At 55.4% G+C, this 24,346-nt stretch overlaps 3 protein-coding genes across 3 annotated transcripts in view; all 3 read right to left on the minus strand.

Annotated features, from left to right (window-relative positions):
- Nucleotides 1-4,631, minus strand: part of Ltbp4 (latent transforming growth factor beta binding protein 4) — a 26,850-nt gene extending 22,219 nt beyond the window's left edge. Inside the window, exons 1-4 of the mRNA XM_005414039.2 lie at nucleotides 4,468-4,631; nucleotides 2,257-2,315; nucleotides 1,937-2,102; nucleotides 1,120-1,229 (exon numbers count right to left, since the gene is read on the minus strand). Coding sequence (XP_005414096.1) covers nucleotides 1,120-1,229; nucleotides 1,937-2,102; nucleotides 2,257-2,315; nucleotides 4,468-4,616 — 484 coding nt within the window. The 5' untranslated portion in view covers nucleotides 4,617-4,631. The remainder of the gene's footprint in view (nucleotides 1-1,119; nucleotides 1,230-1,936; nucleotides 2,103-2,256; nucleotides 2,316-4,467) is intronic.
- Nucleotides 4,632-8,639: 4,008 nt separating this feature from the next.
- Nucleotides 8,640-22,415, minus strand: Shkbp1 (SH3KBP1 binding protein 1). The gene is made up of 18 exons (XM_005414043.2): nucleotides 22,270-22,415; nucleotides 21,984-22,037; nucleotides 21,804-21,849; nucleotides 21,623-21,696; nucleotides 21,269-21,327; nucleotides 20,886-20,966; nucleotides 19,404-19,565; nucleotides 19,208-19,298; nucleotides 18,927-19,117; nucleotides 17,986-18,101; nucleotides 17,113-17,200; nucleotides 16,893-17,009; nucleotides 13,257-13,427; nucleotides 11,382-11,537; nucleotides 10,960-11,056; nucleotides 9,508-9,686; nucleotides 9,159-9,273; nucleotides 8,640-9,053 (listed from the first exon to the last, which is right to left on the minus strand). Exons 1-18 carry the CDS (start codon nucleotides 22,404-22,406, stop codon nucleotides 8,822-8,824), a joined length of 2,166 nt encoding a protein of 721 aa, XP_005414100.1. The 5' UTR covers nucleotides 22,407-22,415; the 3' UTR covers nucleotides 8,640-8,821.
- A 322-nt stretch (nucleotides 22,416-22,737) lies between these two features.
- Sptbn4 (spectrin, beta, non-erythrocytic 4) overlaps nucleotides 22,738-24,346 on the minus strand; it is an 82,825-nt gene continuing 81,216 nt past the window's right edge. The window contains exon 37 of the mRNA XM_013509644.1: nucleotides 22,738-23,794. Within this exon, the coding sequence (XP_013365098.1) occupies nucleotides 23,636-23,794 (159 nt within the window). The 3' untranslated portion in view covers nucleotides 22,738-23,635. The remainder of the gene's footprint in view (nucleotides 23,795-24,346) is intronic.

Genomic DNA, 24,346 nt, shown 5'->3' on the forward strand with positions numbered 1-24,346 from the left:
GCCCCCCCTCCCCACCACTCCCTCCCTGGCGGCCGCGCGGGGGCGCGTGGGGCTGGGCGCCTAGCCAGAGGCGCGAAGGCTGGGCGCTAGGCTCGCAGGGAGGATGGGGCCCCCTCGGCCCCCACCCGAGCTCCAACAAGTGGATGGGGCCCTCAGGGGAGCGACGGGGAAGGGAACAGGTGGGGGCGGGCGGGTCTTCTTGCAGGCAGCTGAGTCCTTCCAGAGGAAATTCAGAAAGAGTAGTGGGGGCCGGATTTGGGGAGACAGCTAAAGGCTGATCCTCTACTCTAGGCACAGAGAAAAGGCGTGTCATCTAGAGAAGTAGAGCTATCCCAGCACATCTGGGCAGCCAGGTGGCACCTCTGAGGGACAGTGCACCCTGGCACATGAAGGAATTAGGGGGTCTGAATCCTGGAGAGGAGGCTCTGGGGGGTACACTTGAAGATGCAGCCACGTTTGGCTAGGACCCTCCACACCTGGTGGGAGAAATCAGAATGGATAAAGGGAAGGAACGGATTGAGGCTGGGGGGCTGTCCTCACATCTGGCCCCGGGCCCACATCTGGAAGACTTTAGGGAGGAGGGGATGTATCTGGCTGAAGGCTACAGCACGAAGGGGACTTCTGAAAGTGGCTTAGATTAGAGGGTGCTGTAGCCCGGGGGTCGGGATCTGGAGGAGGAGGAGAGCAGGGGCCAAGGGAAGGTCCGGGAAAGAGTAGGGGAAGCCTTTGGCCTTCAGCCGCCCCGCAATGTTGGGCATTCCGTGCCCCGGCAGGCGCCAACCCGCACAATCGCTTTTGTTGTCTGGGCTGGTTCGGCCTCGCTCTCTGCTGGCCCAGCGCCTCTCTCTTCGGCCGCGGGAGCCCGGACGCCTGGCTTCCCGGCCCCACCCTGATGGGTCAGCGCCTCTGGCCTGCGTCTAGTTCTGTCCCGGGCTCACCTCGCACAGCCGGACGCTGGGGTCCCTAGAGGTGGCCGCGTCCTGGGGGGTGGGGTGGGCTGAGCTACAATGGGGGGCGGGTAGGCGGCAGCTGGACCGTGGGAACCAGACGGCTTTATCTGGCCCGGAACCCCCCTCCCCGCCGCCGCCCCCCGAGCAGAGGAAGGGCGGATGTTCTTACCCCGGCCCTGGCCCGCAGGGGCGCGCTGTAGGGGCCTCCTTTTCAGCAGTGCTCGGGCCCCTGGCCCTCGGGGCCGTCGACGCCTCAGTAGAGCTCGGGCCTCCTGCAACCTAGGTGGGTGGGGGTGGATAAACGGCTGTCACCGCAGTTAGGCTGACACCCGCCCCCCAGGCAAAGGTCCCCTAGGCCAGGAGACAGTCTCCTAGCAGCAGCTCTGCCCAACACACAGCCCTAACCTAACCCGGTTGCAGAGAACAGGCCTTAGGAGTCCCTTAAACTCCTGGAGAGAAAGACAAAAGACCATGCAAGAAAGAGAAAGGAAAGAGAGACAGAGGAACAAGAGAAGAGACTTAGGTACAGAGGCAGGGATGGGGTGTGTAACTGTGAGAGACACAGAGAGATGAAAGGATGTAAGGAAAAGAACAGATACAGAAAAAAGGACCTGGAGATAGAAACAGACAGGGAAAAGTAGAAATAGATACAAAGATACAGGCAGATAGAGAAAGACAGACCCGGGCAGGGGCAGCCAGCCCAGCTGCGGTGAAGCAATATAATTCCAGCACTCTGCGAGGCTGAGGCAGGAGAATTGCAAGTTCCAGCCCAGCCTGCAAGACCTTATCTTAAAAGACAAACAGCAAAGGGCTGGGGATGTAGCTCAGTGTGAAGGGCCTCATTTCAATCTCTAGAACAGTGAAAGAGAAAGAGAAGGAGGAGGAGAAGAGAAGGGAGCAGAGAGAGGAGAGGGAGGCAACAGTGGGAAAGATAAATGTTCCCGGGTGAGGATCTGGTAGGAGGAGGAGGAGGATTGCACACTCACGTCAGTGGCTGCCAGTTGAGAGACACCTGCCTCTTCCCCAAGCCGGGGCCGGGGCTGGGGCCGGGGCTGGGGCTGGGGCTGGGACTTGGCAGTGATGGTATCTGGGTCACGCACTGCTGTAGGCCTGTGCACTTTTCAGATGGGCAGTTTCGGACCCTGCAGGAGGCTTCGGAGACAGCCAGGGACTAAGTAGGGACGGAGTGACTGAGTTCCTCCACCAAGTGCACCCAGCTGTGCAGCTGGGATGAAGGCTAGGTAAAGGAACCCCCAGCCCCTCTGCTTCTACACCTCCTTCCCATTCCCCACCTGGAAAAACCCACCTCGGATGCAGCGGCTCCTCCTAGGGATCTGGCCTAGGCAGCAGCGACAAGCAGCAAGGCTATAAACAGGGGAGTGGAAGTCACTCAGGCCCTAGCACCCCCAGAGCTCCCAAAAGGAGGGCAATGGGGCCAGGGAAAACCAAGATAAGGCCTAAAAGATCTCAAAATAGATATTTCTGTGTGCCTCAGTTTCCGCATCTGTACAGTGGAAAAGGAAATTTGTCTTACAATCTCCAGGAGTGAGAAGGCCACAGCAAATTTACTTTTATATGTCTTATGAAGTAGGTTTGGTGGTACGGTTTTTATGTGAAAAAAAAATTTTTTTTGAGAGAGGCTCTCCCACTATAGTTCAGGCTGGCTTTGACCTCACTATGGAGCCCAGGCTGGCCTCAAACTCAAGGTGATCTTTCTGTCTCAGCCTCCTGAGTGCTGAGATTACAGGTGTGCACCACCACACCAGGCTCTGGAAAAGATAATTTAAAGTCTCTTTGTGTGGGGGGTACTGGGGATTGAACCCAGGACCTTCGCACTGAGCCACACCTCGGTCCATTAAAAATATTTATTTTGAGACAACATTTCAATAAGTCACTAACTTGCCCAGGCTAAGCTTCAGTTTATGAACCTCCTGCTTCAGCCTCCCAGAGTGCTGAGATTACAGGCTTGCGCCAGCCAGTATGTCCGACATTTAAAACTCCTCTTAAAAAATATTCTTAAAAAAAATAATCTAAGAAGAGTATGTGCATTTCCAAGCCCAAACTGTCTGAGATCTAGAACTCCGCCCTCCCGCACGTTCCCGTGGTGTAGGATGTCTCGCACCATCCTAGGGCCTGGCCAGGAGGTGGCGCCACATCCACAGACCTCTGCTGCTGCGGACCGCCGCATCCCCTTGACCGGGTAGCAGGGTGCTGAGGTGGAACGCGATACCGGAGTCATACACCAAGACTAGGAATCCTGAGGCCCCAGTTCTAGCCCGTTCTGTCCTTCCACGCTGAGTGTCCTGGAGCCAGCGTCTCTTTGCCTTTGGGCCTGTTTCCTGCTTAACTAGGAGGATGGAGTCGTTCCTGGAGAGGTCTGCGACCCCAGAGGGTCTCAGTGGCCGAGCCTCCAGCTCCAGCTCCAGCAAAAGTGCCTCGACACCAAGGGGCTCCCCAGACAAGTCCATTATCCCAGCCCGAGGGGGGCGAGGGACGAAGGTGCGCCCTCAGGCTGCGAGGGGGGACCGGTGGAAGATGCTGAGCAAGGGACACCCAGCGCGGGGGACCTCTTGCAGACCCCCCCATTGTCCAGTGGGGACAAGGCCGCCAGAGGGGAGCCTCCGAGACCCCCAACTCTGCCGTCATCCCTCCCGCCCTTTCTCCGGGTTAACCCCTTCCGGGCCCCGCCCCCGGCGCGGCTCGGGTTACTAAACGCATTCGCAGAGACCCGAGGCTGGAGCCCAGCCCCGGGCCTTTGTAACTTAGTTCAGGGCTGCAGGGCGGGAGTGGGGGTGCAGGGCAGACTTCGCTTCGGTCTCATCACCCGCAGACAGGAAAGGTGGCTATAACCCCCGATCTATAGGATATGCTGGATCTCGCCGTGAAATCGCCCGTACCCCATTCAACACTAGAGTCCTCTAATTCTAGGAAACTAGAGCATCCCCGATCCACCTAAAACCTGATGACCGCCCCCACTATTCCCCCAAGTCTCTCCGCCATCAACTTTAGAGTCCACGTCTTAATTTATTTGAAAAAACCCTAAGGTCCTTTTAATTAATCGAGCCTAGACTGTAATTAATCCCCAAATCCTAGAAATCCAGGGCTTCTCAACTCCCCCGAAAGTCGCTCCAGAACTTCCCAACCCCTTTTCTTCTTGAGCAGCTAAGACACTCGGGGAGCTCCATCCTCCCTCGAGGGCCCCACCCATCTTTTATTCTAGGAGAATTTAAACCTTCCCCTCCGTAGCAAATAGGGATCTTTCCCCAGTAAGCCCAGGATCCGCCGGAGCCTTGTGCATCCCGGGAAGGAGCTCCATCTCCTCAAAATCTCAGCACTCTCGGGATTCTTTCTCACACCTCCAAAATAGGTGCAGGCCCTAACACATCCCAGAGTCCTGGCCCTTCATCCTCCCTTCAAAGCAGTGGGTGCGTTGTCCCCTAAACCCGAGAGCCCTGGTCTTCTGCACAAGACTGACATGGAGAGGACGCAGGACAGAAAGGGCTGCAGCGGGGCTTACCCAGCAGGGCGGCCCGGGATCACCGCGACCTCGACGGCCTGGCCTGTGCTGGGGCTGGGGCTGGGGTTCACGGCGGCGGCGGCTGCGAGGAGCGGGAGCAGCAGTCCTAGCAGGAGGTGGCTGCAGGCGCTGGGGCCGGGCCGCCGCATCGTGCCGAGTGCCGAGTCCGGCTCGGCGCGGGCCAGCCGTCCAGCGTCCAGTGGGTCTCGCTACGCGAGGCTCCGCCCCGCCCCCGCGCCCCCCCGCCCAGCCCCAGGCCGACTCACTTTCTCCAGCGCTCGCGCCGCAGGGGCTGCGAACTTCCCGCCAATCAGAGCCCTGCGCTGCCAGCGGCCCCCGCGCGGCCAATCGGGAGGTGACAAGGGCGGGGCTAAGCGGACAGGTGCTGGGCGGGGGCAGGGACCCTCGAGGTCCCCGCGGGACAGGAAGAAGTCCGGAGTCGGGTCCTGACCCTGTGAATCCTCTTGGAGGGCAGGCCTCAGGTGAGGGGGGGTTCTCACAACTGGGAGGCATGCGGAGGGCAGGGCAGCGTCCCTAAATTAGACTCCTGCCCAAGCTCACAGTTCTGGGAGAATTCGATCGGAATTCTGGGAACCCCCACGGCGCCCACTGCTCAAAAGAGGGACTAAGGATCCGGGAACGGAGTGTGAATTCTGCGCTAGGCCCCAGGTCCCGCCCCTTTGTGAGTCTCGGGTCCCCTAAACGTCGCCCAAGGATTTGGTTCTTCCCAAGGACCTGTCCTTCAGGGCTCCAGGCTTGTTCCTCCCAAGCTCTGCCCCTCAGGGGACCCAGGTTCAGCCCTGACACACAGACTCCTCCTACACAGAGCGCCCACTCCGCCCCCTCTCCGCTGCCATCCGCAGAAGGTACCGGACGGCTCCAGGAATTGCAGGCTTTTCCCATACAGTCCTGGTACTTTTCTTTCCGAAGACCTCCTCTTTTAAGGCCCCGAGCCAAGGGGGGCCTTTGACCCATTCCCACCCCCTTTATTGGGTTCCAGGCTCCAACACCGGCGCGGAACCTCCAAACTCACAGGGTCTCAAGTGCAGCCCCTTCCCTTTATTGTAAATCCTTTTATTCTACATCCTCTTCTGTTTTAACCACAAGCCCCTCCTCTCTTCTCCCAAAGGCTCCGCCCCCAGAGCTGCAGACCCCGCCCCCAGCTGCCTCTTTTTCTCCCAACCTCAGGCCACACCTCTTCCCAGAGAGAGTTGGACTTGTCCTACCCTTCGGGTCCCATGCACCACCCTTTCTATGCGTGCCCTGTTTCTGGTTCCTATCCCCACCTCTCTCAGCAGTTTGATGCTTAAGGTTTCCATTTCTGGAGTGTTAGCTCCGCCCTTGGGTATACCGAGCTCGCTCGCTCGCTCTCTCTCTCTCTCTCTAACTCTCTAACACACACACACACACACACACACACACACACACACACACACACGCACACACACACACACACACACAGTACTAGGGCCACAGGCCCTGTCCTCTGGGCCTTCCGCGAACCGAACAGCAAGTGATCCGACTTGGCCCGTCCCATGCTCTGCTAGTAGAAGGTGTGCGGTGTGGATGGGAATTCCTTCACCCTCCCTGTGGTGAGACACACGATGATTCACAGCCACACGCACACCGATACTGCCATCTACAGTAATGCACGCCTCCGTCCCACACTGACACCTAGAAATCTGGGCCTACCCACCGTGCAGGGGCCCACAACCCCCGGAGCAGTAACAATGGCACTCACGCCTCGTTCTCGGGCATTTGTGGGCTGACCCAGCAGGAGGACCTGGAGTGCCCGGCTCTACCCGCTGACCGTGCTCCATGCCCCTACCTTTATGCGGCCCCTAGATCCCTGTTCACTTAGCCCTGCAGGACACCGTGTCCCTCACCCATTTCCCCTCTCCCCACTTCCTACCCTGTGGCTGGAGCATTTGCTGGGGCGCTGCCGAAATTTCTTCCTTCTGCCTGCGATCCAGGGCATCGTCAATACTCGTTGCTAGGCAACGGCCTCTGGCTCACCACTGCAACTTCCGGGGATAGCTTTGGCTTCCCATCCCCCCAGAATTTGGAATCCCCAGCTTCCAGTCCCCGTTTTCCTGGATTGTGTCTGTCACCCCTGGGCCCTGATTGATCTCAACCCCTAAAAACCCATCAACTCTAGATCCCTGGCATTCCAGAAGCTTCGCCCTATGATTCTCCTCTCCACTTGTTTTATCCCTGTTTTTTTTTTTTTTTTTTTTTTAAAAAAACAAGGTCTCATCCTATAGTTAAGTCTGGTCCTCTTGAAGTAACAAGAATAAGACTACGTACTTACTATGTAGCCCAGGCTTGCCTTGAACTCAGTGATCCTCCTGCCTCAGCCTCCCAAATGCTAGGATTACAAGTATGAGCCACCACACCCGGCTATCCTTAGCATTATTTAAAAACAAAACTCTTCAGTGTTCTAGATTTAGCCATCTTCCGTATCTGTTACCTCTATCATCATGAGTGTTCCAGAAACATGAGTTCCCCGGTATAGAAAAAATGACCTCAATATTTTGGATCTGTATTACAAGACCTCCTCATATTTTATATTTCCTGATATTCTATATTCCACATATATACTCTCTAAAATTCCTCACATTCAAACATCCCCCAGTATTCTGAAAGTTCTGGCCTATAAAAAAAAAGTGGAGTTTGACATGCACAGGCATTCCAGAACACCTAGGTTTTAGAACAGCTCACCTTTTAGGTCTCCCGTGTGTGTTCTAGATTCTCTGATCCAGAACCCCATGCCAGTATGAATTTCCTGAAATGCTAACAAACCCTCTCGTGTTCTGAAAGGGCTGACAGTCCAAAATATGTCCCACTCTATAGATAGCCCAGGAATCCAGATTCTCTTCTACATTCTATCATTCTTAGCATGACAGAAGTGTGGACATGCAAAACACTCCCGGGCAGACAATCACAGGTATCTCTTGACACCTCTGCTACAGTCAGTGACCTTCCAGGCCCTTTGTGTCAGAAACAGCAAGTCTGTCCTCTCTGATGTGCAGGGGAGAACCCTAATATTGTTCATCCATGAGCACTCCAGAATTGCCCTGGGTTCTAGATTCCCTAGACCCTAAGTTCCTCTCCACTATGCTTGAGCAGTTCTGGCATTCCCAAAACTGGAATTCTAGTTAGTATGTTCTAAAATCCCCTGTTCCTAGTCTGGCCCACTTTCTCTCCTCTGCACTAGGCCAATGCAAAAAAATGCCATAAACCTCCCCGAGGAAGTGCCAGAGGGACCAACATGACGGGGGCGGGGGATCCTAAAGCTATCAGGCTAGGGTGAGCTGAACCTGTCCCCCACCCACTGGAATGAAGTGAGGGACTAGGCAGCCAGGAATGCTGGGCAAGGTATGTGTAGTGGCAAGATCTGTGGTACAAATGCTCAGGATGAAACAACTGCAGGGGATATAGCTCAGTGGCGTAAGTGCTTGCTTAGCATGCCTGGCAAGTCTGAGGTCGAGTTCGATTCCCAATACTAAAAAAAAAAAAAAAAGAGAAACAACTGATTTGCCACCTGGGTTTCTGCCACTTATAGACATTCATAGGGGCACCCCTGCCTGAGGTAATAGCACTCCACACTCTTTTTAGGAACTCTTCCACTCTGCCCACAGGGGGCTGACCTCACCTCCTAGCTCTGAGGGCTCCCAGCGATCCAGGCCGGGACAATGAGCACCCTCACCACGCTAATCATAGTGGTGGAGTCAGGAGTGGTGACCCCGCTCAATTTAAGCCAATGAGAGTCAGTCCTGTGATTATGTTTGCTGCAGAGACAGACAGACAGACAGACAGACAGACAGACACACACACACACACACACACACACACACACACACACGGATACGGAGAGACAGGGACAGACAGGGGCAGAGGCAGACATTGCTAAACAGGAGTCATGATGCTTGGTGGGGAAAACCTGACTGAAGATGATGCATCTGAGAGGAAAGCAAGAGGTGGAAAGACATTCTGAGTGTTTGAACCCTGGATCCGGCCATACCTGAAGCCACACTGTAAGCCAATACATTCCCTTCTTTAATTAAACCAGGAGAGGCAGATAAATCTATAGCGGAAAAACCTGGTTGGCTCCTGTATCTTCCCCAGCCCTTCCCTGGGGATCCCCAAACTCACTAAAAATGTAAACAAGGTGATGGCAGTGACAGTTTTATTAGGGGGCTGGCTTTGGCTTCCAGAAAAGGGGGAAGATGGGGACCTGGTAACAGTGATCACTCTAAGGAGGCCCTGGCCCTGAACCCAGGGCTTCAATAGGAAGCAGGGAGGCACCTGAGTCCCCCAGGATCGGAGTATCCAAAGGCACCATGGCATGTGTTCAAAAGGAAGTCTCGTTGAGCTTCTTCTTGGGAGGCGTGAGGGGAGCCCCAAGACCCGTGGAGGGCCGAGGGGCTGGAGTTGGCGGTCTTCGGAGCTCGGGTGGGCGCCGCACCAGCTCCTGGCAGCGCTCCGCAAAGCTGCCACCCCCAGGGCGCCGGGCCTCCGCCTGCGGGGGGCTGGGGCTCCCACGGTGGCCAGCCAGAGAGGTGCTGCTGGAGGCTGAGTGCAGACTGAAGGGGTGGGAGGGTCAGCGCTGGGCAGCAGGGCCAACCTCCCCCCAAGGCCATTCCCTCCCTGCCAGGCACATGGGAAGACGACTGGGCCGCTGCAGCTACCTGGTGAGGGAGGCCCGGGGGGAGGGGCTGGGCAGAGAACTCCTAGAGGAAGCCAGCGGGGCCAGCTCGCACTGCTCCAGCTGTCCCATCAGCTCCTCCTCCGTCAGGCCACCTGCTGTGGGGTGAGAAAGCAGGGTCAGGCCAAGGCAGTGAAGACGGGCAAGGGGCGGGACCACGGTCCAATGCCCAGGGTTGGGAGAGGCTCGGAAGGTAGGGCAAGGAGGGGCTGGAGGGCCAGGAAAAGCGGTCAGAGAGCAAGGGCTTGCGAGGAGAGATCAGGCCAAAGTCGGCGGGGATTCGGGTTCGGTGCGAAGCTGCGCCTGGGCAGGGCGAGGCGGGGCCGGAGTACCCGGGGCCTGGCCGAGGCCATCCATTGCGGTGGTCAAGTCCCACATGGCCAGGCTACCGTTGGCCTGGCCGGTGAGCAGGTAGCGCCGGGGCCGGGAGCCCAGCCGCCGGGAGCCCTCACACTCCAGCACCGTGAAGGCGGTCGTGGGCGAGCCGTCCACGGAGCGCACGGAGCACACTCTGCGGGGGAGAGCATGAGACTCGTCCTGCCTGTCCCAGAGCCTCTCCCCAACCCCGACCCTCTTGGCCCCACCCGCTTCCTGCCAGGGTCCCCACCACTGCAGCTTCAGCCTGCTGTACTGGGGATTGAACCCAGGGCCTTTACCTTGAGCTACAGCCCCAGCCCTTGGAGACAAGGCCTTGCCGTAACACTTAAGTTTTCCAGGCTGGGCTCCAGCTCCCGACACGCCTGCCTGTCAGACTCCTGGGATTCCAGGTTTATGCCGCACAGCAGCCTCAGCTTCCGTTTGTGCCCCGCCAATGAGCTCCTCAATCCTGCTTTTCTCTGCATGGATGGCTGCTGGCCTGTGGGGGCCTCACTTGCCTCTGCCCCTTCCTTCAGGCTTCAGCCAGGGCTTCCTCCACCCCTATCAGCTGCCTGGCATCTCTCCTGCAGCCGCCTCGGTCCAAGGCTCCTGGCCTGTACTCCTGCTCATCCCCTCACCGCGGCCCCGCCTGCCGCCTGATGCACTAGGACAAAGCCTCGACCTGGCCTGATGCCTGCCACAGCCCTGCTCCTCTCTTCTTCTGCTCCAGGGGCCATGCATTCCTGGCCCTTCCTAGTCTTCCTCCCTTCCTTCTGCTCGTTCCTTCTTAGCCTCCAGGTCCCCACTCAGAACCTCCTGTTCAAGAGGATTTCTCCAGCCGTGGCATGCCTGCTACCCACCCAGCACTTGGGAGGCTGAGGCAGGAGGATCGCAAGTTTGAACCCAGCCTGGGAAACTTAGTGACGTAGCAAGACCCTGTCTCAGAATAAAAAAATAAAAAAGGGCTGGTGCTGTAGTTCAGTGCAAAGGCCCTGGGTTTAATTCAGGAGGAAGGATGGAAGAAAGGAAAGAAGGAAGGAAGGAAGGAAAGTGTGTGTGGGGGAGACCTCCCTCTTAGGCCTCCACCCAGACTGGACAAGCAGTGCTCCAGGCTGCCACAGCTTCCTGTGATCCTCCAGCCTGACCCCTGCCAGGGCCTCGCCACCCCTCACACCTGCCCATCCTGCCCCGACAGCACTGGGCTCTGTCCAGGGTCCGGCACACACACTGAGGTCTTTGCAGCGTCACTCCTCCCACACCTGTCACACACTTGCCGCCTGCAGTTCCCAAGCTCACCAGGCCTGTCTGTCCTCCCCGCCTCTGCTCCTTCGGAGCCCCTTGGCTGGGCTCCCCCTCTGACCTCCGTGACCCAGCTAGAACCTGGCCTCTCTCTGACCGCCCTCCCGGTTAGGTGGGACAGTCCTCACCGCTGGCCAGTGGATGACAGGCGCACGAAGAGCTGGCTGGCGTTCGGCACCACTTTTTGAATGAACACCTGCTGGTCGTCCCGCTCACCGTAGGGGCCTGGCCAGGGAGGAGCAGGTCAGGGCTGGCCGGGATCCTTCCCCAGTGCCGAAGCCCTCCCACACACAGGTCCCAACCGCAGGGTGCTGGAGCTGGGGTCCCAGGGTCAGTGGGACCGGGTGCTTGTCTGCGGAGGACAGGCACTGGCCAGGGGGACACAGCAGAGTGGCCAGGGGGAGGCAGTGTACATAGGGTTAGCTGGGAGCAAAGGCAGGCCAACGGGAGAGCAGGTGATGGGGTAGCCATCTCTGGGCCAGCTTTGTGGGTCAGCTGGGCCCGTGGGCTCAGGCAGGGCAGGGGGGCAGGGGCCAGGGGTGACGGGCACCAATGTCATTGCCAGCACTGCAGCCGCCATGCCCATCCGCCGACTCCAGCGCCAGGATCTTGAAGGAGGCAAGCGGGGTGGAGCCCGGCTGCGTGGAAATCATGCCCCGGAAGCGAGTCACAGACCACGTCCGCACATGGTTGTTGTCCGCGCACACTGAGGGGACAGGGACCCAGGCAGGTCAGGCCTGCTGTGGCCACAATGCTGCCAGACCTTCGTGAGCCCAGACGGGCCCCTTCGGAGTGGTCAGGTCCCAGTCCCCTCCACTCTTCCCTCGCAGAAGTTCTTTCTCCCTCAGGGTTCCACATGGTCAGAAATGCTGTCAGCTCTGCCCGGAAGGGCCTGAGAGCTGAGCTCGCATTACACTGCCCACCACCCAGCCCCGACCCCCGTCTCATCTCCTGCCTAGACCACTGCGGCAGCCACCCCGTTCCTGTCCTGTCTCCCAGGTCTGTGTCTGCTCACAGAGGGACCCGTGAATACTGAGCCCTCCAGCTGCTTCTGCCCATCGCCTCTCTGTCCTCACCTCTGCCACTTGCCCGTCACTCACCCTGCTGCAGGTGCAGGGCTTCCTGCTCCTCAGACACACCAGGCACCCTCACCTCGGCGCCTCTGCCCAAATGCTGCCCCTGCCACTCTGCGCTGCCCCTCCCCTCGTTTCTGTTCAAAGGCCTTCCCTCGACAGACCTTCCTGGAACCACCCTTCTCCGGGGACCCAGTCATTCTTACGAAAGAAATGTGAAATCTATCAGAATCAAAACGGTGCTGGTTATGCCAACCGTAACACCAGAGCAACAAACTAGACAAGCCAAGAGGTGATGGAGGTGAGCTCTTTTGTTGTTGCTTTGGTGGCATGGTATTGGGGAACTGAATCCAGGGTCTTCACACTGAGCTACATCCCCAGCCCTTCTTAATTTTCTTTTTTTTTTTTTTTTTTTTTTTGGAGAGGGTCAGCTGGGCATGATGGCGCACACCTGTAATCCCAGCACTTGGGAGACTGAAGCAAGAGGATCACTGTGAGTTCAAGGCCAGCCTGGGCTACATAGTGAGACCCTGTCTCAAACAAAACGAACAAAAAAAACCTGCACAAACACACACACACACACAATAAACAAAAAGGAGGCAGACTGACCTCCAACTCTTTAATCTCTCCTGCCTCAGCCTCCCAGGTTGCTGGGATTACAGGAGTATACCACTCCACCACGCCTGAAGGTCTCACAAAAGATAAAGCCAGAACCACATTTGCACAGCGGCCGGTGTGACCTTACACAACTACCTGTCCAGCTGTGGACTGAACCCTCTCGTTATTATCCATTGTGGCCATGGGGTTTGGTTTCAAAATATCTGATGTAATCTTCCCCATTTGTCTTTCAAAACTTCCCCTTGCCTCAAACTTATTGAACAGGCCCATAGTTTGCTATAGCAACACTCTGCTGTTTCCAAATAAGTGTCAATGTTCTTGGGAACCCGGGTGTGGTGGCGCCTGCCTGTAATCCCAGCACTGGGGAGGCTAAGACAGAAGGATCACTGTGAGTTCCAGCCCAGCCTGGGCTACAAAGTGAGGCCAGCCTGCACTGCATGGTGAGACCCTGTCTCAAAAAATGAAAAACAAAGTTAGCTAGGCAAAGGCAGGGACTTGGCCTGCCATGTACCTCACTCTATGCCCTGTGCCTGGCACACAGTAGGTGCTCAATTAATGCTTGTTCACTCAATGACTTCTTCCCTCAACCCCCTGCAAATGCACTCTCCCTGGTGCGCTCTCGTGTGGCAGCGACTCCTCTCAGGTCAGTTCCCCCCTATGCAGCGTCCCTTCCCCATGGAAATCCTCCCCCCCGGCCTCACGCCCACCTGAGCCGCACCCCACAGGAAACCCACCCGAGATGAGGTGCTTCTCCGACAGCATGATCTTGGTGACGGGGCTGCGGTGCACAGTGAAGGTCTGGAAGAGCTGGGGCCCCGAGCCCACCGTCTCGGGGTGCTGCACGATGACCCGGACACCCCCAGAGCTGGTGCCATAGGCGATCTCGATCCAGTTCCCGCTGTCACCTGGTGAGGGGCCGAGGATGGAGAGAGGGCCTGTGTAACGAGAGACAGAATCCAGGACAGAGAGAAAGAGACAGACGCAGCGCAGAGCTGGGGCCAGAAAGCTGGCGGGAGGACGAGGACTAGCGCCGGGAGAGGTAGGAACGAGGGGCTGCAAGAAAAAGGCACAGAGCAGAGCCAGCGCCAGAGCCAGTGCCAGCGCCAGAGCCAGAGCCACAGCCAGAGCCAGCGGCAGAGCCAGAGCCAGAGCCAGCGCCAGGGCCAGAGCCAGCAGCAGCGCCAGAGCGAAAGACAGAGCCCTTGCACTGATTAGAGGAGACCGGGAGAGCGCATCAGTCCCAGAAGGCCAAGCAACTGAGTGACAGAGACAGAGAGACCGGACAGATGGGACTCGAGTCAGGAAAACAGAGACACACAACAGCAAGAAAAGCGAATGCGACCCAGGTGTTGCAGGGATTCCCAGCCCCGCCTAACCCCGGCCAACTTTCCAGTTTGCAACTCGCAGAAACCTAATGGGCCATTTTAAGGAATGCAGGGAGGTAAATGTGGTTTCAATTTTTTTTTCTTTTTTGGTATGGAGGATTGAATCCAGGGCCTTTCCACTGAGCTATGTGTCAGCCTGTTTACTCATTTACTTCCTTAACTATTTATTTAGTGGTACTGGGACGGAACCCAGGGCCGTCATACTGCACCACATCCCCAACCCTTTTAATTGTTTGAGATAGGTCTCGCTAGAGTGACCAGGCTGGACTCAGGCAGGCAATCCTCCTGCCTCGACCTCCCAGAGTGCTGGGATGACACGCTTGTGCCACCGTGTCCAGCAACTTTCAATATATTCTGCAGCAGTCACAGGCAATGCATTGGGTTATACATAGTAACACAGACAGAAAGTAAACTTCAGGCAGGAGGGAGGACAACTGAGACATATATACCAGGTATTTTTTTTACACTAGGTATTTTTTGTTGTTTGTTTGTTTTTGAGACAGGGTCTCCCTACATAGTTCAGGCTGGGTTCAAACTCACAGCAATCCTCCTGCCTCAGCCTCCCAAGTGTTGGGATTACAGATGCATGCCACCACACCTAGCGTATATACCAGTGTCTACACAATTTCAAAGACATGTCCACATCCCCTGTTTTGTACAGACAGATAGAAAGGACAAGAAAATGTTAAGCGCTTCCAGTGTGGAAGCGCATGTTTGTAATCTCAGCACTCAGAAGGCTGAGGCAGGAGGATCAGCTTGAGTTTGAGGCAGCCTGAACTGCATAGCAAGACCCTATCTCAAAAAGAGGGCCAGGAATAGGGCTCAGTGGAATTGGGTCTGCCTGGCAAGCACGAGGTCCCGAGTTTGATTCCTGGTACAAAAAAAAAAAAACTCAAAAAAACCAAAACAGGGCTGGGGATTTAGCTCAGCGGCACAGCGCCTGCCTGGCAAGGGCAAGGTCGTGAGTTTGATTCCCAGTACCAGAAAACACAAAACAAAACAAAAACCCAGAAAGTTAAGCATGATAGGATAGTGACATGTAGGAAACAGAGATTAGGCAGAAAGGGATAGAGAAATGAAATAGGAGGCCTTCTGTTTTGTTTTGTTTTGTCTTTTTGAGACAGGGTCTCACTGTGCAGTTCAGGCTGGCCTTGAGCTCACTTTGTAGCCCAGGCTGGTGTCGAACTCTTAACAATCCTCCTGCCTCAGCCTCCCGAGTGTTGGGATTACAGGCGTGTGCCACCATGCCCAGCTTAGGAGGCCTTCTATAAGAGAAAAGTGCTAATGTGAAATGAAGTTGGGTGTATTTATTTTTTTTGGTACCAGGAATAGAACTTAGGACCTTTCGCTTGCCAGGCAGGCACCGTGCCACTGAGCTATCTCCCTGGCCCTGGGTGAATTATTACTTTCTTCCTGCTAGGAAAAATTAAACTATAACACCAGCCTTTTACCATACGTAAAAGTCAACCTGAGAAAGGACGGAGACCTATGTGTGAAGGATGAGGCAAAGGCTTCTAGAAGAAAACACAGAGAAAAATCTCTGCAACCTGGGGGAGCCAGAGACCTAACTGCAAAGAGCACCAACCATAAAAAAGACCACTATGCTAAGTCACAACTGCCTGACACAGAGTGCCACACACTGCCCAGCTCCATTTACACGGGATGCCCAGAATGGGCAAATTCATGGCAGCAGAGAGGCGGTGAGTGCTTCATGGAGTTATCAGGAGAGAGGCCTGAGGAATGACTGCTGAGAAGTAAGGGGTTTCTTTGTGAGATGATAACAATGCTCTGGAGTTAAGAGCGTAATAACAGTGGCACAAGTTCATGAGTATAACAAAACCCACTGAATTGTGCACTTTTTTTTTTTTTGAGCTAGGGTATTACTAAGTCACTAAACTGCCCAGGCTAGCCTTGAAGTCACAATCTTCCTGCCTCAGCCTCCTGTGTGGTGAAATTACAAATGTGTGCTACCATGACTGGCTTGAATTGTGAACTTTTTTTTTCTTTGAGACAGGGACTGCTATGTAGCTCAGGCTGGCTTTAAACTCGCTTATGTAGCCCAGGCTGGCCTCGAACTCATGGTGATCCTCCTGCCTCAGCCTCCTAAATGCTGGGATTATAGGTGTGCACCATCATGCTCAGCCTTGAATTGTGCACTTTATTTATTTATTTTTTTTGTCTTTTTGAGACAGGGTTTTATTATGCAGTTCACACTGGCCTTAAGCTCACTTTGTAGCCCAGGCTGGCCTCAAACTCATACAACAATCCTTTTGCCTCAGCCTCCCAAGTGGTGGGATTACAGGCCTGTGCCACAACACCTGGCTGAACTTTAAATTGGTAATTTGACTGGTAAGTGGTAGAATGCTTGCCTGGCACTTTAAAAAGGCCCTCAAAAAGCAAAAAAAAAAAAAAAAAAAAAAGAATTTTGTGGTACATAAGTTGAACCTCAAAATCAAAAGTTAACCTGTTCTGCATCTACCAGCGAGAAAACAAGAACAAAAAAAGCAAAGGGCCCTACATAAAAACTCAGATGTGTCCACTATAAAACATGTGTCTTGCTGGGCACAATGCTACATGCCTATAATCTCAGCAGTCAGGAGACTAAGGTAGGAGGATTGCTGCAAGTTTGAGGCCATGCTGGACTACATAATGAGTTTAAGGTCAGCCTGCACTACATAACAAGACCTTGCTTCAAAAACAAACAACAACAAAAAAAACACGTATCTTCTTGGTTTTACAAACATGTCATCATGCCTTGATCATAGAGATGAGAAACACCTTGGCACATTTTGCCCCTGGAGTGTCCATACTCAGCCTAGCACCAAGAACAGTGCTCAGTAAGTGTTTGTTGAATGACTGAATGAGAGTTGAATCTGTCCTTCCTCTTGGGCAGTCCTGTGACATGCCACACATGCAAGCACACAGCTCTAGGCTGGGGCTAGAGTGGCTGGTGACGGCAAGGGCAGGAGCTGCATCAGGGCTTACTGGTCTTGGGGGTGAGGTAGACACTGAGGGCGGTGACCCCGTCCTCTGCTGGGTCCCGGTACAGCTCACTGACCAGGAGGTCGTTGTCCTTCATCCGAAGAGGGAACTTCTGCACATCTGGGTGGGAGAAATGGTTTGCTCCAGGGGCTGGCCCGCCCCCTCCCCTGTGGCAGGGTGGTTCTGTCCAAGCAGCCCTCAGCCCCCAGTGGCTGCTGCTCACCCACATAGTAGATGGAGCCACTGCTGCATCCCAGGAGGAGGAAGGAGCCGGCTGCGTCATAGCTGGTGATGGGCTGCACCTCCTGGACCTGGGCGCACAGGAAGGCAGTGGCCGAGGGCCGCCCAGCCTCTGCCCAGCCTCGGCATCCCCCCTGCTCCTCCCAGCAAGCCCGGCCCGCCCGGCCACACCTCTCCCAGCGGCACCAGCTCTCCCCGTGCCTCTCCCTTGTGTCTCTTGTCCTCTGAGCATCTCTTGGCCTTTCCTCCGCTCTCTACTTGTGATGTTAACTAATTTCCTTCAGTCTCCCTTCATTCCCTCACCCTGTCATTCAGTCCCCTCTTTCTGACTTTGTGTTCCTTTTTATTTTGCCTTTTGAGACGGAATCTCACTGTGCAGTTCAGGCTGGCCTTGAGCTCACTTTGTAGCCCAGGCTGGTCTCAAACTCGCAACGATCCTCCTGCCTCAGCCTTCTGAGTGCTGGGATTACATGGGATTACAAGCGTGGACCACCACACCCAGCCTTAGGGTTTTAGTTTTTTTTTTTAATGCTTTGGATATGGCCTGGGGTGGATGGAGACTAACCGATGTCTGCACGGCTCTCCCTGCACATCTCTCTGTGTTCCTGCCTCCTACATCACCTATCTCCCCGCACCCCCACCCGGGCCCAGGGAGTCCTCTCCCCTCCCTTCAAGACCCATCCATTCCCAGGTTGGCCCCCCGGCCCCTCCTCCAGGAAGGTCTCCCGCTGCCAGTTATGGGCCACTGCTGGGTTCTCTGGCTCTCTCCAGGTGTGGAGGGACTGGAAGAGGCCTCTCCCCAGTCTGCACAGCGTGTACACTGGCAAGAGGACAGTGAGGGTGCCAGAGCTCCGACCTGCCAGTGCTTGGTGACGGCATTCCACACCCCGATGCGCCCGGTGTGGCTGGTGGCGATGAGCTGGTTCCCCACGAAGAACAGGGCCTCCACAGGCACCCCCAGGTGGAAGACTCCTGCAGGGACGAGGAGGGCTCGGTGAGGACCCCGCTTCAGCGTGAGGACAGTGGCGGCGGGAACTCCAAGGGCCAGAGGATTCAGCTGGGCCGTGGAATCATCACAAGATTGAGGGGTCCAGAAGGAATTACAGGTATTTTCAGATAAGAGGAGCGCTCCGAAGAGTGTGCAATCTAACATAGGTAAGATTTCCAACAAGGAAAAACCCTCTAGTGACAGAGAACTCTGATGAGGACCACAGATTCTAAGAGGCCCCGGCCCAGGATGCTGCGGAGAGATCTAATAGGGCAGGGGATTCTCAGCAGGGCGAGAACTGGCTGTGGGCAGATTTTCCTAACAAGCGAAGGGATTCCAACATAACGAAGCATTCTAACGGGGCCGAGAGATCTAATGGGGAACAGCGTTCTTATGAGCTTGGGAATTTTATGGGGTAAGTTGGGGTTTTTTGTTTTTTGATGAGATAAGGTCTTGTTATGTTTTGTTTTTGAGACAGGGTCTCGCTATGCAGTTCAGGCTGGCCTTGAACTCACTTTGTAGCCCAGGCTGGTCTCAAATTCACAGCAATCCTCCTGCCTCAGCCTCCCAAGTACTGGGATTACAGGCGTGCACCACCACGCCCGGCCAATGTCTTGTTATACAATTCAGGCCACTAGTGAACTCACTATGTAGACCAGGCTGGCCTCAAACTCTTAATCCTCCTGCCTCAGCCTCTTGAGTGCTGGGACCACAGGTGCATGTCACTATGCCCTGCTCTGGGGTGGGTTATTTTAACGGGCCACAGGATGCTAAGGGCAAAGGGTTCTGAAAAAGACCCTGGGCCATACCTATCTCGGAGCCACCGCCTTCTGGCTGCAGAGCCCACAGTAGGATCTCACTGCCGGTGGCCGCGGCCACCATCTTGTCATGCTCGCCCAAAGCCCCGCCAGGCACCCGGGCTGTGAGAGCCAGGCGCTCAATGGGCCAGTCCAGGCGGGGGCTGGAAAACACCAGCTGCCAGCCAGAGGCCTCCTTCAGCCTGCAGGACCGAGGGAACACCATCAGTCTTCACCTCAAGCCCTTCCCAAACCCAGGGCTCAGACCTCTCACCTCCCCACTCTTTAAGCACCTGTAGCAGACAAGGAACTGTGTATAGGCCACAGCGATCCAGTTGTTGTGTCCGCACACCAGGCGCACCATGCCCGCCTCTTCCGGTTGCCCTTGGGGCGGGGCGGGGGCGGGAGAGCGTGGATTGGAGTAAGGGTCACAGGAGCCCCACACAGGGACCCCCGGCTGCCCTGACCTCCCAGAAGCCAGAAATTTACCTGAGGGTGACGGAGGGGCTTTCTCATCCAGCATTCGGCCCAGCAGCCCTGCGTTGCCCAGGTTGGGAGGCATCGTGTTGCTTCGCCGAACCGCGGCCAGGCGCCCCCCGACCTGCTGGGCCCCGACCAGGCTGTGCCGATTTCGCCGCTTCACTGGGAACACTGGAGTCGGGACGAGGCAGAGTAGCGATAACTGTCGTCACGGCTGTGAGGCTGGAAGCATTGCAACTACGACAGCTACACATTTCCCCGGGAGGAGCAGTCTCTTGGTAAAGATTTTAGGTGGAGTTGGGACGTGGCGTTCAAGGACATTGAGTCACACAGCACGTCACTCCCTCTCCAGGTCCTTCAGCTCTGGCTGCTGTGACATTAATGCCTCTTTAAGATTTGCTAATCTCTCCTAGAAAATTTAAGCTCATACCCTTGGCAGACTAGAGACTCTAGCTAGGGTTTAATACTAACACTGATGTTTGGGTTTATTTTCATGTTTCTCTTGTATTTACGGAATAGAGGTAATGGTATAAGCTTCCATTTAAGATGTCCTCCCCGCCAGTACTGGGGATGGAACTCAGGGCCTTTGCCCTGAGCAGTACCTCTAGCCCTTATTTTTATGAGACAGGATCTCACTAAGTCACTAAATTGCCCAGGCTGGGCTTGAGCTTGTGATCCTCCTTCCTCAGTCTTCCACCCGTGTGCATTCCCATATCCAGCAGATGATTTTTAAGGTGGGAATAAACTAAGAAAAATAACAGTTCAGCCCTTTCTATTTGGCAAATTTCATGCAAGCAGTAGATGGTGATGGGAGATAGGGAAATAAAGTCACATACTGAAGATTACTATGTTCCTTCTACCAATAAGCAAAGCCCAGGGGCTGGGGATTTAGCTCAGCGGCGCAGCACCTGCCTAGCAAGCGCAAGGTCATGAGTTCGATTCCCAGTACCAGAAAAAAAACAAAAAAAACCAAAACCAAAAAAAAACAAAAAACAAAAACCAAGCAAAGCCCAGTAGACTACATTTCCCAGTAACCTCTGAGGAATAGTTCCCATAATAGTCTGATCCAAGGTTTCATGGGAATTATAGTACATAACTTGCTATTAATGCTATTCCTTTCTATGCAAAGAATCCTGTTTCTTCCAAAGCTTTCTTGCAAGAAAATCAAACCTGGATACAACTCCCATGGGGCTTTAGCTTATGCATCCGAGTAGAACTAGCTGGGCAGGGGCTGGGGATTTAGCTCAGCGGCAAAAGCGCCTGCCTGGCAAGCGCAAGGTCGTGAGTTCAGTTCCCGGTACAACTAGCTGGGCTGCTGCCTTATGGAAAATGCTGTTTTCTACTTCCTTTCCAAGTATTAGCCTAAGCTCAGGTACAGAACAATTTCCACTGCGTCTCAGGGCTCACAGCACAGGCACCCAAGAGCTGCAGCATATAGGAAATGCAATTTTTAGCCCACCCTGCTCCCCTCCATTCATTGGGAGTGCCCACCTGGTGGGGGTAGGTAACCATTGAAGAGGACGTTGCCGCAAGAAGATCGATCTAGCTCCTCCAGTAGCTGCAGGCGACGAACTGCAATGGAAGGACTCTGGGACTTGGGGGATGCTAAGACAGACCCCTTTTCCTCACCCCATCTGTTTCTCCACAAAACATCACCACGACCCTCAGAGCCAGGGGCAAATCCAGTACTCTTCGATCTCATGCAACCTTCTTTCAGGAGTCGGGGGAAAGGAGCAGGAAACACTCGGAAGGTTCAGTAGAAGGTTGGTTTTTTACCCAGTGAGGAGGATGTTAACTGCTCCCCTTTCTCACAGACACACGCGGGCACACACACACACACACACACACACACACACACACACACGTGCGCTTACCCAGGGGGGTGAGTCCATAGAACTGGGCTTCATGGAGGAGGCTGGAAACATGGACACCCCTGCATAAAAGAACTGATTAGGGCCCAGAGTCTGGCGCCTAGGAGAGGGCAGATAATTCTAAGGAGGAAGTTTCAGAACTTCAGAGAGAATGTGGAGGGGTAGCGACTTTTGACAGAATAAAATTCTAAGAAGCAATGATATGAACAGTTAAAATGTGTGTATGTGAATTCGAAGGACAAATAATTTAACAGGATCAAGATGCCGAATAACGCTAAACGAATGACTCTTCAGGGGATCCGCTGAGGGAGGCAAGATGGTGAAGGCCTCTTTTTCCTTTATCCATTCCATACCCACCTGGGGTCCAACTCTTTGGTGCGCAGGAAGTTGAGAATGGGGGCGAAGACGGTGGGGTCCCTGTCGATGAAGATCTGCAGGAAAGAGCAAGGCAGAGGACGGACAGGACAAAGCAAGGGACTGAGTGGAGGGCTCGTCCCTCCCCCTAACGTCCGCCCCATTCAGCTCTCGCCCTACTCACTGCTCCGGTTTCATCTTTCAGAGTTGAGATGCGCCCGCTCAGCAGACTAGGGAAGGGGAAACAGCAGAGGTCACAGGCGTCGCGGGGAGGTGAGCAGGTGGTAGGAATTAGGCTTCCGTAAGCCCTCTGCTTCCACCACGACCCGCCCCCGCACCGCCCCAAACACGCTCTCCCGATCACCTAGAGAAGAAGGAGTCTGGGATCCAGGTGAGAGTCTGGCGAGAGGTACTGAATCTGGTGGGGACGGTAAGTGAAAGCAAAAAGTGATGGACTGAGAGTGGGAAACGCCGCCCCATCCCTCAAGATCCAGGGCGCTGTTCCCCACCTCCAGCCTTTTTCCAGGCGCTACACCTCCATCTGGGGGCGGAGCAACCCTTGATGGACAGGGATTTCCCCAGGAGAGGCGGGTACTCCCACTCCGCTCCCCGCCCCGCAGTGCAGGGCGTGAGGAACCTCTCCCACTCACCTTTTGCCTCCCACGTTCAGATGGATCACTTCTCCAGGAGGACCCAGACCCAGAACCCCCTCGGCTACAACTGCAGCCGCAGCCATGGCCCCCGGGAGAGCCGGCCGGCCGGCCAGCACCCACTTCCGGGTGTGCATTCAGACCCGCCCCCATAGCGTGTTCATTGGGTTGGGGAGTCCAAAAGCCTTCGAGGATTGGACAGGGTACTCGCTCGTCACAGTTAAATCCTCCGCCTCCTTAAAGGGACCCGCCTTTCCGGGCAGCTCCTTCTGTGAATTTTAATTACTTCCCTAGCCATCTAGAGGTCTCATTTTAGGTAGAGCTCTCAGATGATTCATCGAGGCGCATGCTGACAGACCCCCGAAATTAGTGCACACCCTAACGTACACCTAGACGTTCTCCGAAGTTACTGATCCCCCCCCCCGCCAGCCCGTCCCGCAGGCGCAGCCCATGAAACGCTAACGAATCAATGTAGACCGTCAAAGCCAAGGGGTTTATTATAGGTACATACAGTGTGCGCCCGCCACACCGCCCCACACCCCCGGGCCCCAGCGGCTTCTCCAGGCAGCCATGGGGACTGTCCACGACCCGCTTCCTCCACTCCTCAGGGAGATGCTCCAGCCAGAAGCATGCAGGGGTGCAAGGGAGGGCTTCCCCTCACCCCTCCCCTCGTGAAGGGGCATTTACAGTTGGAGGGGGGAGGAGAGAGGAAGACAGTTCTGAGCTTTGACGCCCCTCCCATTAAAAGCCTTCGCGGATGCGGGGCGGGGGAGGGGGAAGTCTACCTTTTGCAAAAATAAACTAAATCAGGAATTAACCACATGGCTCCGAGGCGGCGGAGTGCAGAGGCTAGGGCCCCTCCCCCATCCAGACAGAGATCAAGGCAGCATTGGAAGTGAGGTAAAGGCGGGGAGGGAGTGTCCCCTCCCCACCTCCTAGCACCCTGGATGGTCCAGGGGACCTCACCAGCGCCCCCGTGCCCATCCTTAGGGCAGAGAGGAGGCCAGGAATTAACGCCCCCACCACCCCGGCTTCTTGGGACAGGATCTGCCGATGGGGCAGGGGGCTTGGCTCAACTGGCCCCCTGCCCGCCCCCACTAAGCTCAATTATTGCATAAAAATAATGGAGCCCCAGCACCTGGGGTGGGGGGTGGCGAGCGGGAAGGGGCCGAGATATGGCTATAGGGGCAGCAATCTCCCCACCACTTGTTGGGGTGCAGGAGAAGTCCCCTCCTTTCCAGTGCCCGTCCTGTGAGTCCGCAGTGTTGGATAGGGGCTCTGACCCTTGCAGAAGAGAAAGTGTCTTTGTGCCCACAGTGCAGAGAAAAGGGGCAGGGAGACTCGCCGGGACCTGGGGTTAGGGGAGTCACTTCCTGCGCCCACTGGCCCTGCGCTCCCCTCCCTCACGCTTGGGGTTGCCTTCATCCGTGGAGGAGGTGGTGGGTAGTGTCTGTCCCCAGCGGGCAATCTCTGCGTGTTCTGCCACCGAGGCAGCGACCGCCTCCAGCCAACCGTTCATCTCCTCCTGGAAAGAGAAACAGGGCATGGAGTCTGGAGTAACAGACCAATGTGCAGTCAGACTCCCCCTCTCCGAACTTCAGTTTCCTCCTCTGTTAAGGTGACAGGGATAGCCGGGGATATAGCTCAGTGGTACAGTGCTTGCCTGGCAAGCGCAAGGTCGTGAGTTTGATTCCCGGTACAAAAAAAAAAAAGGTGACACTGATAGAGGATGCAACCAGTCACACAGCACTTTCGATGTGCCAGGCTCTGATCTAAGCACTTTTTGTGGATTCATTCATTTACCCTATACAATAGGATTATATATAACTCCCCCATACAGATAAATAACATGGGTGGACACCTACTGAGCACTGACACTTAGCAGGTCCTGCGCCCTACATGGTTCAATTTATGAATCAGGAAAAAAACTATTAAAAAAAAATGCCGGGCACAGTGGTGCAGGCCTGTAATCCCAGCACTCGAGAGGCTAAGGCAGGAAGATCGTTGCGAGTTCAAGGCCAGCTTGAGCTACAAAGTGAGCTCAAGGCCAGCCTGAACTGCATAGCAAGACCCTGTC

Source organism: Chinchilla lanigera, unplaced genomic scaffold (genome assembly GCF_000276665.1).
Source record: "Chinchilla lanigera isolate Chin_1 unplaced genomic scaffold, ChiLan1.0 scaffold00177, whole genome shotgun sequence".
Lineage (NCBI taxonomy): Eukaryota > Metazoa > Chordata > Mammalia > Rodentia > Chinchillidae > Chinchilla > Chinchilla lanigera.

Excerpts from the sequence above, each read along its gene's own strand:
- Shkbp1 (XM_005414043.2), bottom strand. The coding sequence starts at position 22,406 with ATGCACACCCGGAAGTGGGTGCTGGCCGGCCGGCCGGCTCTCCCGGGG. Across the intron at positions 19,299-19,403 it reads AGCCCCTCCGTCACCCTCAG|GGCAACCGGAAGAGGCGGGC; the intron begins GTAAATTTCTGG and ends CCCCGCCCCAAG. Across the intron at positions 11,057-11,381 it reads CAGTGCTGGCAATGACATTG|GCCCCTACGGTGAGCGGGAC; the intron begins GTGCCCGTCACC and ends CTCCCTGGCCAG.